The sequence below is a fragment of the Alnus glutinosa genome, chromosome 2, assembly GCF_958979055.1.
Source record: "Alnus glutinosa chromosome 2, dhAlnGlut1.1, whole genome shotgun sequence".
Taxonomy (NCBI): Eukaryota; Viridiplantae; Streptophyta; class Magnoliopsida; order Fagales; family Betulaceae; genus Alnus; species Alnus glutinosa.
In genome coordinates this window covers 16,530,573-16,543,778 of record NC_084887.1, presented here as the reverse complement: position 1 = coordinate 16,543,778, position 13,206 = coordinate 16,530,573, and the positions used below count along the sequence as shown (strand labels likewise).

General features: G+C 37.4%; 1 protein-coding gene across 10 annotated transcripts; it reads left to right on the top strand.

The window, feature by feature from the left end:
* The first annotated feature begins 499 nt into the window (after nt 1-499).
* Nucleotides 500-11,072, top strand: LOC133861361 (protein MAIN-LIKE 2-like). Of its 10 annotated transcripts, none has more exons than XM_062297137.1 (8): nt 501-695; nt 1,470-1,628; nt 2,674-2,762; nt 7,812-7,937; nt 8,061-8,705; nt 8,810-8,977; nt 9,063-9,452; nt 9,544-10,734. In XM_062297137.1, the coding sequence occupies exons 4-8, from the start codon at nt 7,830-7,832 to the stop codon at nt 10,588-10,590; spliced, it is 2,358 nt and encodes a 785-aa protein (XP_062153121.1). In that variant the 5' UTR covers nt 501-695; nt 1,470-1,628; nt 2,674-2,762; nt 7,812-7,829; the 3' UTR covers nt 10,591-10,734. The 10 variants fall into 10 exon arrangements, with proteins under 10 accessions (XP_062153128.1, XP_062153121.1, XP_062153120.1 ...); XM_062297136.1 differs by having other exon boundaries at nt 1,465-1,628; XM_062297142.1 differs by lacking the exon at nt 501-695 and adding an exon at nt 10,741-11,072 and having other exon boundaries at nt 738-1,628; nt 9,544-10,621.
* Nucleotides 11,073-13,206: the final 2,134 nt, after the last annotated feature.

Genomic DNA, 13,206 nt, shown 5'->3' with positions numbered 1-13,206 from the left:
TACTCTAAGAACTTGTAGTAAAAATTGTAGTATAGCATTCATCCTAAAAATTGTTGATGAAAAAAAAAAAGGAACAAAAACTAATTGCTTTTGCAAGGTGGGATTTCGAGGAGAAGCTGACGTCCGAAGTATGTGAAACAAGCAGGTTTGTTGAAAGTTTGGGTTTTCAATTCTAATACTTTCTTTCAATAATATTTAGTTTTTAATTTTTAATTGTAATTTTTTTTTTGGGGGGTGGGGGGTGGAAGTTCCATTAGATGCCTATGGGTGGGTGTCCTATCGGAATTACGCCGAAAAAAAGAAAAAGAAAAAAATGAAAAAAGAAAAAAGAAAGGAGGTTACCAGTTTATAGGATTCACAACGAAAATAGCTCTCTTATCAAATCATCTCATAACCCTCTCTTTTAATTACAAGTGGACGAAATTTGGTCTCAAATTCTTTTATTACAACAAAAAAGCAGTTTTTTTTTCCCCCAATCTGACCATTCCTTAAACCTTGAACCTTGAAGGCCCAGGTTGCATTTAACCGGGTCGGGTTACACAAAAGATTTCATTTTTTTTTTTTTTTTAATCCCAATCGTAACGCTATCCTTACGCTACGACGCCTCAATCGTCGTTTCAAGGTTTTCCTCGTCTCGTTCAGTGCTCGTCGAACTCGCTGCTCTCCGGCGTCGTTTTGCTCATTCGCTTTTCCAGGTTCCTTTCTTAACTTTCTAAATTGCCCCCTCTCCTCCTGTGCTTCCTTTTTGTTTCTCAATTTTATATCTTATCTGCTTAGGCCTGTTTGGTTTCCGAGAAAATGTGGGGAACTATAAGAAAAGGAATGAAATTCAATAACGTCCTCAACCTCAATCTTCCATTTTCCACGGCCATACCTGGCGTTATACCACTCCTGAGTTTGAAACGTAAAAACTTTTTTTTTTTTTTTTTTCATTCTTTTCCCCTATTTTCCTGGAATCTAAACATCGATTTTCCTTTTGGTGCTCAGATTATAATCAGGATTATTCAGTATGTGGCTCAACCACACCGAGAGTTTGCCCATTTTAGTTGTTTTTTCTTTTCAATTAAGGCATTTTAGTCTGAACTTTTGTGAAAAAAGTTAGGCGTTGTGTGGCAATTGGACCTTGAGTTTGCTTGATTTCTTTCTTAATAATTTTTAAGGGTTTTGAGTTCTGTAACTTATTCGAAAGGCTCTGTTTTGGTGGAAAATTTATTCTCTGGGAGAACTGTGTTTGTGAGAGAAATGGAAATTCGACGGGAGAAAGAGCGGTACTTTTTTTTTTACTTAGTGAAGTGTTATGTTAAGATATTGTGATAGTCAGTGTGATAAGGCTTTGTTTGTTTTGATGGAAAAATTTTGCAGACTAAGATTTTCCTAAGGTTCAGTTTGGTTATATTATTATCACCATATTTTGGTCATGGAAATTGTTTACACAGTTTCTGAACGGTGACGTGTTGATCGTAGGGTAGTCCTTCTAACGGTGAGAGCCTGAAGACGATTGTTGGGCCGATGGACTTGGAATATGCAAAACAGAAAAAAGGGTTCGCCGGTGACGCTTCCTCCGATGATTAAGTTAGTCGCTTTTTTTGTGAAGAGAAAGGAGAATAATAATTAATGTCACTGGCCAGGTTAGGTGTTACCCATTTATGACTTCTATTTATACCACATTCTTTTTGTGAACTCGCACGTGTGAATTTCGCACTGCCGGCGGACCAAGTAGAAATTGGATTTGACATGATTAATGATCGTTTATGGTATTCTGACCATTAGCATGATGAGCCAGCCTAAGTAGCGGCGCAATGCGCTGTTGTTCCCTCTGTACCCAGTCATGATTGGATTGGCTGATCTCATGTATAATAAATGGTTATAGATCTTCATAAATGAGGAGATCTTCCCCTTCAAATATGTCTGAATACCTTGATTAGTCATCTGAGTGTCCAAGCATTACTCGCTTAGATCCTCGGCACTATTTGTTCCTCTTAAAGGAGTCTTTGGTCACATCGAACTCTTTTGATCGATGGGCCCATTCCGCCAGGGGCGGATCTCTTTTAGGCGTGGCCCCTGCTGGCTTCTAAAACAAAAGAAAATTACTACTTATTTTTGTCTTGCAAACTTGCACTCTCGTAGTTGGCCCCATCAAAGTACTATTTAGACTTTAGTCTACTCTCTACTTTCCACCCAAGAGTCAAGATGAGTCTTAGATGTCAAAGCAACAATTAAAGTCCCAAGTCAGAGTCACGTTCAACTTTTTTTTTTCCTCCAGTGGTCCATACAACAATCCGGTCCATCCCCATAGCCATACACCATACTTCTAGGCTCTAGCTTAGCGTGACAGTCGACAAGACGACTGGTGGACAGCACCCCAACGGCTCAAGAAGATAGGAAATAAGAAAATAAGAAATGACATATAGACCTCGTGAAAAAGAAAAAAAAGAAAAGAACTTCTAAAAGAAAAAGAGACATAGTCACGTACTCACAAAGACGAAACATAAAAACTTCTAGTGTGGGTGTAGGGTGCTACTTAAGTCTCCGGCTGGGAGTGAAATTGTGGAAATTAAACTAACATTTAGTGCATTACAGGGAAGGTTTTTTTTTTTTGAGTGTTCTATGAGAAGGTTTATTTTTTTATTTTTTTATTTTTTTTTGTTTTTAAGTTGGTTTTGATGTTTGTAGGTGTTGAAGAGAGAAGAGGTTTTTCATCGTTTTTGGACACTGCTTCTCCACTAAGCTCAGTAGGCAGTAGTGCTGGTTTTGTCTATGAGGTAATCTTAAATCTCTTTGTTCAAAAGCGTATCATGGTTTAGAGTTGTGATGATTCCACTCAATCAAATTTTTGCTGGTTGTGAAGATACTATATATGATCATATATTAGGTTAAGGTGTGGAAGACTAGAAGAAATGGTTTTTTAGATTTTTTTAGTTTTGGATTATAACTTTTTTTATTTTTTTTTTAATTTGGCCCCTCCAAATTCTCAAGGTTGGGTCCGCCACTAATTCCGCATTGCCCCATTCATGGTACTGGTCCATCCTCGAGGCCCAATCCAATAACTCAAAGTATAATTACCCAACAGAAATTTTTCTTAAGAAAGAAGATTTAAGGTGTAAAACAAGTTCTATCTCTTTACATAAGAATGTATACAAAAGTAGTGATCTCTTGAAACAAATTTAAGATGCTTAGATACAAAATGAGTTCTCTAGTTTCTCAGTAAAAAACACTTAAATCATGAGTAAAGCTTGAAAGACTTTCTTTAGATTGAAATAAATAAAGGATAAAAAGATAGGAACCATTATGCCAGAAGCAAAGAGATAAAACATTCATGGCTATAAATTGATATTTTGTAATGAAACCAATTAATGTCTTGAGAGCAGGCACTAAGGTTAAGTTTGGTACGCGGAATGATTATTCTATTAGAAAAAATGAATAACCTTCGTTGGAAATAAAAGAATGTAGAATGGAATAGTCATTCTCATGTTTCATGAAGGAATGACTATTCCTTAAATTGAGGTATAGTTATTCCTCTCAAATATCTTCTTCTATTCTTAGTAAAGGCTATTCTTTTTCTTTTCTTTTCTTTTTCTTTTTTTTTTTTCCTAATAGAATAACCATTTTGGAATAGTCATTCTCATGTCTCATGAGGTAATCACTATTCCTTTGAGGTATAGTTATTCCTCTCAAATATCTTCTTCTATTCTTAATAAAAGCTATTCTTTTTTTTTTTTTTTTTTTCTAATAGAATAACTATTTTGCGTACTAAACGTACCCTAAACAAAAATGTTGAAGTATAGGATTGTAACTAAGGTATTGTAGGACACAACTTAAGTTGGACTCATACTTTTTTTTTGATAAGTAAGAGTAATATCATTAATAACACAAAGCGCAATCAAGTACACAAGGAGTATACAAGAAAGGCATCTGAAAAGAAGAAGAAAACAAAACAAGGAAATCATTAAGGCTAATCACTAAAGGTGCGAGGAACGCAGCCGTCCAAGAGTACAAAGAATGAAAGAAAAGGAAATGAGATCCTCTATGGTTCTTTCTTTGTCCTCGATTTGTCTGTCATTGCATTCCTTCCACAAGCACTACAAAAGACAACAAGGAACCATCTTCCACACGACTACACTTCGGGAGCTACCACCTGTCCACCAGCAAGCGAATAAATCTACCACCCGAAAAGGCATAACCCAAGACAGACTGAAGCGACTAAAGATGGCATTCCATAGAGTGCGTGTGACCTCGCAGTGGAAAAGAAGGTGATCCACAGACTCTATTCATTTTGCACATGCAACATCTATCAATTATAATGACACATTTTTTTTCTGAGATTGTCTAAGGTAAGGATCTTCTCTAACACTACCGCCCAAGCGAAGAAAGCCACTTTAAAGGGAACCTTGGTCCGCCAAATACTTTTCCAGGGAAAATGAATAGCCTCTTTGCAAGCAAGAGCTTTATAGAAAGATCTAACATCAAATTTCCCTTTGTGAGAAGGAGATCACCAAAGCTGGTCTTCCCCTTCACGATCCACTCTGGAGGAATACAATAAGAGAAGAATGGAGCCAAGACGTCCACCTCCCAGTCATGGGCTGCTTGAAAGAAGCTAACATCCCACTGATAGGACCCGTTCACCACAACCAAGTGGTCTGCAACATGTGCATCCTTGTTATGAGCTATGTCATAAAAAACTAGGAAAGCTTCCTTAACGGGCATCTCACCACACCACACATCATCCCAAAATCGAATCCTAGATCCAATTCTCAAAATAGGTCTAGTATGGCTACGTAACAAACTCCACCCCTTCCTAATGTTCTTCCAAAGCCCCACTCCGTGAGACCCAGGGGGGTCTAAGGAACATCAACCAGCCCAAGAAGAACTATACTTTGCATCCACAACAGATTTCCACCAAGCCTCTCTCTCATGGGCATAACGCCACAATCACTTTCCTAAGAGAGCCTTATTGAAGATCCTCAAATTTCGGATGCCCAAACCTTCTTCTGAAATAGGGGAACAAACCTTGGACCAACAAACCCATGAATTCTTGTATTTGGGGTATTGTTGAGTGTGGATTTTGGGGGTATTGTTTGGGGGTTTTCTTGGGTTTGGGGGGTTTATTGTATGAGGGGGGGTTACTTTGTATCTTGGGTTTTATTGTATCATGGGGGGTTCTTTTGTATCTTGGGTGTTTGATGGGGGCTTTCTTTTGAATCTTGGGTTTTATTGTATTATGGGGGATTACTTTGTATCTTGGGTGTTGGATGGAGGGTTCTATTGGGTTTTATTTTATTATGGGGGTTACTTTGTATCTTGGGTGTTTGTTGGAGGGTTTCTATTGTATCTTAGGTTTCATGTGGGTTTTGGGTGTTGTGGGTATGTAGTTTCTTATGGGTTTTTCATGTGGGCTAGCTGAGTTGCTCCTGTGTATACTTCTTGTGTACTTAGGGGCACTTTACGCTTTTTTAATGAAATTTTCTTACTTATAAAAAAAAAATATTTGAATTCTTCACCTATGCCTCCTCACAAGAAATCTTGATGCAGCTTCTCTTTACGACTAGCAACACTAGATGGAATAGGGAAAAGAGAAAGAAAGTACGTAGGAAGATTGGAGAGAGTGCTCTTATACAGCTGCCCTTCGACAAATACAACCGCTTCCAGCTAGCCAACTGCCTCTCAATCTTACCAACAGCCTCATCCCAATTGGACTTAGCCTTAAAAGGGGCCCCCAACGGAAGACCAAGATACTTTAAAGGAAGAGAGGAAACTCCACAGCCCAAGATACCAGCCAATTCATCGATATTATCCACATGACCCATAGGAACCAAAACTGATTTAGCCAAATGAATCTTCAAACCTGAAACAGTTTCAAAGGACAAGAATAACAGACGTAGATAATGAAGATGATTAGGATTAGCCCCCCAAAAGACTAAAGTATCGTCTGCGAACAACAGATGAGAAAGGTTAATCACTCCATTGTTGCCAGAACCCATAGAGAAACCTGAAAGGAAGCCCCTATGAACAGTAGCAGAGAGCAACTTACTAAAGGCCTCCATCACGATGACAAACAAGAGAGGCGACGGATGATCGCCTTTGTCTAAGACCTCGAGAGTTGCTGAAAAACCCAGATGGGGTACCATTCACCAACACTGAGAAACGCACCGAAGAGATACAATGCGCTATCCAAGATAGGGTGCCATTCATACTCAGTAATGACCCTTCTTAGGCTAAATAAAAATACATGAAGTTTTTATTTTTTTTTATCTTTTTCAAGCCTCAAAATGTATCAACTGAAATAAATGGATCCCTCCCCTGTGTTGGGTTTTTGGAGAGTGCAGGGGAAGGGGATTAAGATTGCTTATAATGTTCGTGAAGTTTAAGAAAGGACCAAACAGCATGCATGTAACATATTTAGCAGAATAATTTTCCATTTGGAAATTTATAAAATATTACCCTCTCGTTCTTGAAAAGTATAAAGGAAGAGAAAGGAAACTAGTTCAAAGCGACTTCCTTTCTTGAGTACATTCGTGTAAATACTTTCTGATAGAGTCATTACTTTTGTAGCTTTCCCGGTAATGATTTTAGTCTTTATTTCTGGAAATATTGGTGTAAGAATTTGGAGACAAGTTGTATAGTGAGACTTTTTTCAATTGCTGAAAAGTTCTATAAGTTTTCATAGGAAAAGTTTTTCCCCTGCATCCATTTGTCTTAAGAAGGTTTCCAAGATAAATAGAGCACCAGAAGGATTTTTTTATTATTATTTTTAGAAATTTTTCAGGGAATCATTTTTTATGGAATCGAAAGGAGCTAATTTAGGAAGAAAAATTGTGATGTTACGAGATAATTTTTCTTGATAAGAATTTAGGATACATAATAAATTTGCTTGTCTTTCAATATTTCAAGCTCATAATCGGAGAGTAGAATGCAAGGAGCTTTGAAGATCGAGAGGTTTTGATGTTAGAGTTGAGAAATTTGTTGCTCCAATCACTCTACACATGGATAGCAGTGTTCAATTTTTTGCCCATTTCCAGTTTTTCTAAGTTCTTGAATTTTTGTTCCTCTTTTCCCATATAGTAGGGAGTTTTTCTTATATACTTCTTATGTACTAGAGTTGCATTTTTCTGCGCTTTTAATGAAATTGAATTACTTATATATAAATAAATAAATAAATCAGAGCCTTACTCTTATTTGCAATATCCCCCCAAACTTTGTGCAATGTCCTGCCCAAACTACTATTGGGATTGCAATATCCCCCTTTTGTGCAAAAAAATTAGGAACTTTTTTTTTTTTGTGCGCCGGGGGGGGGGTAAATGTACTTTCCCTTTCTGTTTCCTATATTCTCTGCTGTTGGATGTATTGGAAAGAGCAGGACTTGATTTTCAATCTAGGTCCTAAATATATTATCCTATTGGTTTTCTCTAAAAGCAATACTTTACTTTAATGCAAGCTCATATTACACTTGATTCTACATGAAAGTTATTTCGATTAACCTCAAGGGATAGCACAGTTGGCTACTAACCATGCCTCATAAAGTGGAGGTCAATGTTTCGAATCTCTCTACCATCTTCCCTTCAGGTTAGGGGGGAAAATAAAGTCAAGTGGATCTGAGTTCTAGCTTAGCCACATATTGTAAACTTGAGCTTGAGAGAAGTTTGAGCCAAGTTCAAAACATTGAATGACTTCCTCTTTTAGATAAAAATTCTCCCCGGTTAGATGTATTATAATTCATTTTGATGTTGATTCTTATAATTGCATCAATCAGATTATATATGTTGACATGAGCTTAAAGTTAATTCATGGGTCTAATGTTTTCATTTTTGCTTCAGTTTTTGTGGGTGGTACTGATGGAAGTAGTAGTGATGGACCCCTATGCGACCAATCCTGGACCAGTTGATAGTTCCATACTCTATGATCAGGAGAAACATGTTTCATCAGCAGTTTGGGAAGGGCAGGTACAGCTTACCATTACAAAAGGCTTGATTAATTTTATCTTTTTACTTGTGTTTTTTCATCAGAGAAATATTTTCAGTAGTGTACTTACTGTATGTAATAATGCTTCATTAATTCATCAACAGGAGCGTGGTGCACTTAGATGTCATGAGCACACTTCAAAGCTTGATCAATGGACACTTACAGCAAAACAGATTGAGTTGGTAGAGAAGGCTGGATTTGGCTACTTGAAATTGATTCCAGCAATTAGTCTAGACAACCCTCTTATCTCTGCACTAGTTGAGAGATGGAGGAGAGAAACCAATACATTTCACTTGAATGTTGGAGAAATGACCGTAACCCTTAAAGATGTTGCGCTCTTGCTTGGTTTGGCAATTGATGGAGAACCTGTAATAGGCATAACGCATACCACGTGCAGCTCGGTTTGTGAAAAGTATCTTGGGAGAGCTCCAGAGTCTGGTTACACTAGTGGTGGAATGGTGAAGCTAAGTTGGTTGAAAGAGTTCTTTTCTCAATGTCCTGAAGATGCACCAATTGAAGTGATTGAGCAGCATACACGTGCTTACCTTCTATATCTTGTAGGCAGCACAATATTTTCCACTACTACTGGAAATAAAGTCCCTGTCATGTATCTTCCATTGTTTGGGAATTTTGAGCAATGTGGAAATTATGCATGGGGGGCAGCTGCACTGGCATTCTTGTATAGGGCCCTTGGAAATGCCTCCCTTAGATCTCAAAGTACTATCAGCGGCTGTTTGACGCTACTACAGGTTATTTTCATGTGCCTGTCCTTTTTTCATGTCCCGCTCCTTCATTGGTGCCTTTGGCCTTTAATGCAATATGCTGCCCTTGATAAATTGTAATACTTATGCAGTGTTGGAGTTACTTTCACCTGAATGTTGGGAGACCAAAGCTCAATCATGATCCGATGCATGATCGTTTTCCATTTGTATTAAGGTGGAAAGGAAAACAAAGTGGCCCAACAGCAAACCGTGATGTAGTTTTTTACCGTAAGGCTTTGGATTCGCTGAAAAATTGTGATGTAAGTTTTCATATATGTTGCTAATCTAATACCCTTGTTGAATACCTAGAAAATATTATGCAATTGGTATGGTTTTAACATATAGGTGGAGTGGCTCCCGTACAAAAATATGGACAGTATGGTAATTCCTGAAGATATTAAAAGTACTCTAATTCTTGGGAGGTCAAGGACAATGTTGATATGCTTTGACAAGGCAGAAAGACATCTTCCAAATCGCTGCCTAAGGCAATATGGCATGCTTCAATCAATTCCAGAAGATGTGCAGCGATGGGAGAGAAAAAGTCGTGGCGTTGATGGTGGGGTTGACTTGTCAGGTAAAATGGAGTTGGAGCTTAAAGAATGGTTGGACCGACGACTCCATATTGTGGAAGGTGATGATGGTGCAGATGAGAGTGAGTACATGCAATGGTATCTGGGAATCACTCGTAAATTTGTAGGAAGGCCTATTTCTCTTTCATCTGAGTTTCAAAGAACAGTAAGTCTCTGCTGTATCAGTTTCTTTATGTTTGTGAGCAATTGTAAATAAATCTTATATGTTTAAATTATTTTTTCAAAAACTTTTGCAGAATGCTGGTTTGAGGGATATTGCGCACATAGCAGATACGTTCTCGACAAAAGGGTTGGATCCCCAACAAATTGATTCAATTTCAAGGATCAGGTATATTGCACATGAATGTCTGAGGGACCAAATTGGAGGCCCAGTCATAGTTTCAGCAAGCCCAGAAACTGAACTTGGGAAAAGGGTAAGAGGAAAAGAGAGGGTAAGGAGGAAGGGTAGTGGAAAACGTCTCCGGAAGGATGATCTAGTGCAGAATAATGAAGCTAGTGATGAAGATCAATCACAGTTTGGTGGTGCTGCCATGGAGGTTGATCAACTACAATTAACCCATGCTGATAGAGAGGTGGATCAGTTGCAGATATGTCCCATAGATAGTGAAGTCAATGATTTGCAGCTAATTCATGCAACAGATGAGGGTGATAATGCACAGCTTTGCAATGCAGATACTGAGGTTGAACATTCGGAGCCAAGCCATGCTTCAGGTGAGGAAGAAAATGTAGAACTAAATCATGCAGCTAGTAAGGAAGAAAACGGAGAGCTAAGCCATGCAGCTGGTCTCGAAGAAAACGCAGAACTAAGCCATGCAGCTGGTAAGGAAGAAAATGCAGAGCTAAGCCATTCAGCTGTTAAGGTTGATGATAAGCAGCATCCTGAAGCACCTAAGGAGGTTGAGGACTTGCAGCTTTCTGAAGGAACGAAGCTGATGAACGGCTCTCAACTTTGTAATGCAACTAAAGAGATTGGTGACTCACAGCTTGATGACGTAACTAAGGAGGTTACTGAAACACAGCTGTCCGTTGCAAGTAATGAGGTTGGTGACGAAACTAAGGACGTTGAATCGCAGCACTCTCTTGCAGCTAATGAATTAGGTGATGCAACTAAAAAGTTTATTGAATCAGAGCTTTCTGTTCCAACGAATGAGGTAGATTATTCACAGTTTTCAAGTGAGAGTGATCCACAGACTGATAAAGAAGCATTAGATGTTGTTCCACCGTCATCTCCTGAAAATCATGAAGACACTGCAAAGCAGGGTGATTGCAGCGTAGTAGTATAAAATGAAGACCCTACCATGTGATTTTGTAGAGGTATTCCTGTCTCGATATGTAAAAGGTGTCCATATATAATGTGATCATTATAGATATTCTCTCTTGTGCGTGACTGCACCTACAGCTCGTGAATATAAAATTCCATTTTATCATGACAGGCTGCCCAAGACTAACCATAGCAGTTCCTCTAAAGTAGCTAGACATTCGGGGCAAGAGGCTTCTTCGTATGTGACTAGATAGGCTAAATCCGGTTATGTTGATCAGCGGAATGTTATAATGTTGTGTTATTTGAGTGTTTATGACATCCGATCTGATCTGCTCTTGTGTGTTTTTTAGAATTAGCTTTCATTAGTGTGGAGATTATTGGATAATGTTTCATTAGAGAAGTGAGTTATGTTCCAGAAAACTTTAGATGTAAAAGTTGGCTTTTATGCTGGTATTGAGACATGCAGATTATATGCTGCAATGGCTTTTGGAGTTCCCTCACAAACCATGGCTGTTCTCCCTCAACAATATACCGCAACCGGTTAGTAGTTGATTAATTTTTGGTGGATCCATGCATTATGTAGAACTCTATAACGTACTTCTTAGAAGGAACACCATTTTGCATTGACTGCCAGAAAACATAAAACGACTAAGAAATGCAAGACAAAAAGGGACTCATAAATCTGAATGCCAAGGGGCTCTTTTTCTCAGATGTTAAGAATCCTCTGCTCCTTTTGTCTAGGGTAATCCAGTTTAGAAACAGGAGCTGCTCCCTTTATCATGTAAAATGACAAATCCAAGCCATTGATGAGGTGCCCTACTTGGGAGTCACTGAGTCAGAAGTCTGTTTCACGTGGTGAATGGGATTCAATATGCTCCCCACCTATTTGCTCATCACTCCCATTCAAACCAAAACCTACCTATTCCAACCCTTACTTTTCATTTGAATTTGGTCTCGACTCTTCTTCAGCTTCTTTTTTCTCAAAGGATGGGAATACCCCAAAGCATCAACTAGTTTATCTTCAATTCAGACCATGATCTCAGCAATTCATTACTTTAAGTGCAGCACTTCAAGGTTTTTATATTTCATGTCACATAATTTTTTTTTTTTTTTTTTTTTTTTTTTGTGATAAATGGATGTAACGAGTAGCATTACTTCTTCTTCTTCTTCTTCTTCTTCTTCTTCTTCTTCTTCTTTTTTTAATTTTTTTTATTGTGATGGGTTACTGTGAAATTAAAAGCTTTTGTTACTAATTAAAAATTTGAAAAACATTTTAACTGAAATTGAGGTCGAGAACATACAAGAATTACAATTACCTTTGAGAAAATTACACTTTACCCCCTAATGTATCCACATATTGGCGATCTAACGCCCAATGTTCAAAAATTGATAGATGACCCCCCTGACGTTAACACGTGTCAAAGTAGACCTTCCGTCCACCTGCTTGTCACTTTGGACGGAAAAGAGGTCACATGCATCACACGTGACCTTTTAAGCAAATATTAAGACCATTTTGCCCTTCTTCCATTCAGAAAAATATTCAACGCTTTTTCAGCCCTGACTTTTAGCTCTCTGACCGTACACCTGATCACCTTTCCTTCTTCACCCTCCATCACCACCCTCTCAATCCCCTCCCTGACGAAGACTCATTTTGCTCCTTCCACCGCCGGCTTAACCGGCACTCCAACTGCCACTCCACCACACAATGAAGAAACAGGGCCGGCTCAATATATTTTGAGGCCTTAGGCGAGAAGTTTGAGTGAGGCCTTTTATTTAAAATTAAATATTATTTAATTTAAAATTATCTTTTTATTTAAAATTCATTCTTCTCTCTTTTTTGAGATGCAAAATTACTTATTAAGTTTTTATATTCTAGTTTTTTTTAACATTTTCTTTTTAATTGATAATATGGCTAATCCATTTAATCTTTCTTGTGACATTGTTGATCTTAAGTAGGATTTTATTAATTATAATTTTGAAAAAACTTCTTTTTGCATAAGCAACTGTAACATGTATTGTCAATAAAATGCTATAAGCGATACTTGCATTAGGAAAAGAATCAAGTCTTTTTATATAATTTAATTTGCTAATTGGAGCACTTTTTTCTATTTGTAAAATTTATGTTAAAACTTTTAATCCTGAAAATAAAAATTTCTAGAATGATTTTAAGGAATTGAATGGTAACTTATTGGAAAATAATGGAAACGGAGAAGAAGAGAGAAATTCAAATTCGAATAAGACTTGAATAAGCAAAGTGAGATAAAAAATGGAAACTTATAAAGAGTATGATTTTTGATAGGATCTTATAAAAAGTAGGATTTGAAATGGAAACTTAGAGTCTCTCCATCTTCTTAGCATTTATTTATTTATTTATTTCATTCTATTTTGTATTTGAACGTTGGACTTAACTTAAAAGCCTTCAATTTTGATAATTAAGGCCTTCATGATTTTTGAAACTTTCCATATCTTCTTAGCATTTTTTTTTTCATTCTATTTTGTCTTTGAACTTTAAACTTAACTTAAGACCTTCAATTTTGATAATTAACCTTCATGACTTCTGAAACTTTCTATATCTTCTTAGCATTTTTTTAATTTTAATGCCTTTCTTAAATTAATTTTTACCATAATTTGGGACCTT

Excerpts from the sequence above, each read along its gene's own strand:
- LOC133861361 (XM_062297142.1), top strand. The coding sequence starts at position 7,830 with ATGGAAGTAGTAGTGATGGACCCCTATGCGACCAATCCTGGACCAGTT. Across the intron at positions 7,938-8,060 it reads CAGCAGTTTGGGAAGGGCAG|GAGCGTGGTGCACTTAGATG; the intron begins GTACAGCTTACC and ends ATTCATCAACAG. Across the intron at positions 9,453-9,543 it reads CATCTGAGTTTCAAAGAACA|AATGCTGGTTTGAGGGATAT; the intron begins GTAAGTCTCTGC and ends AAACTTTTGCAG.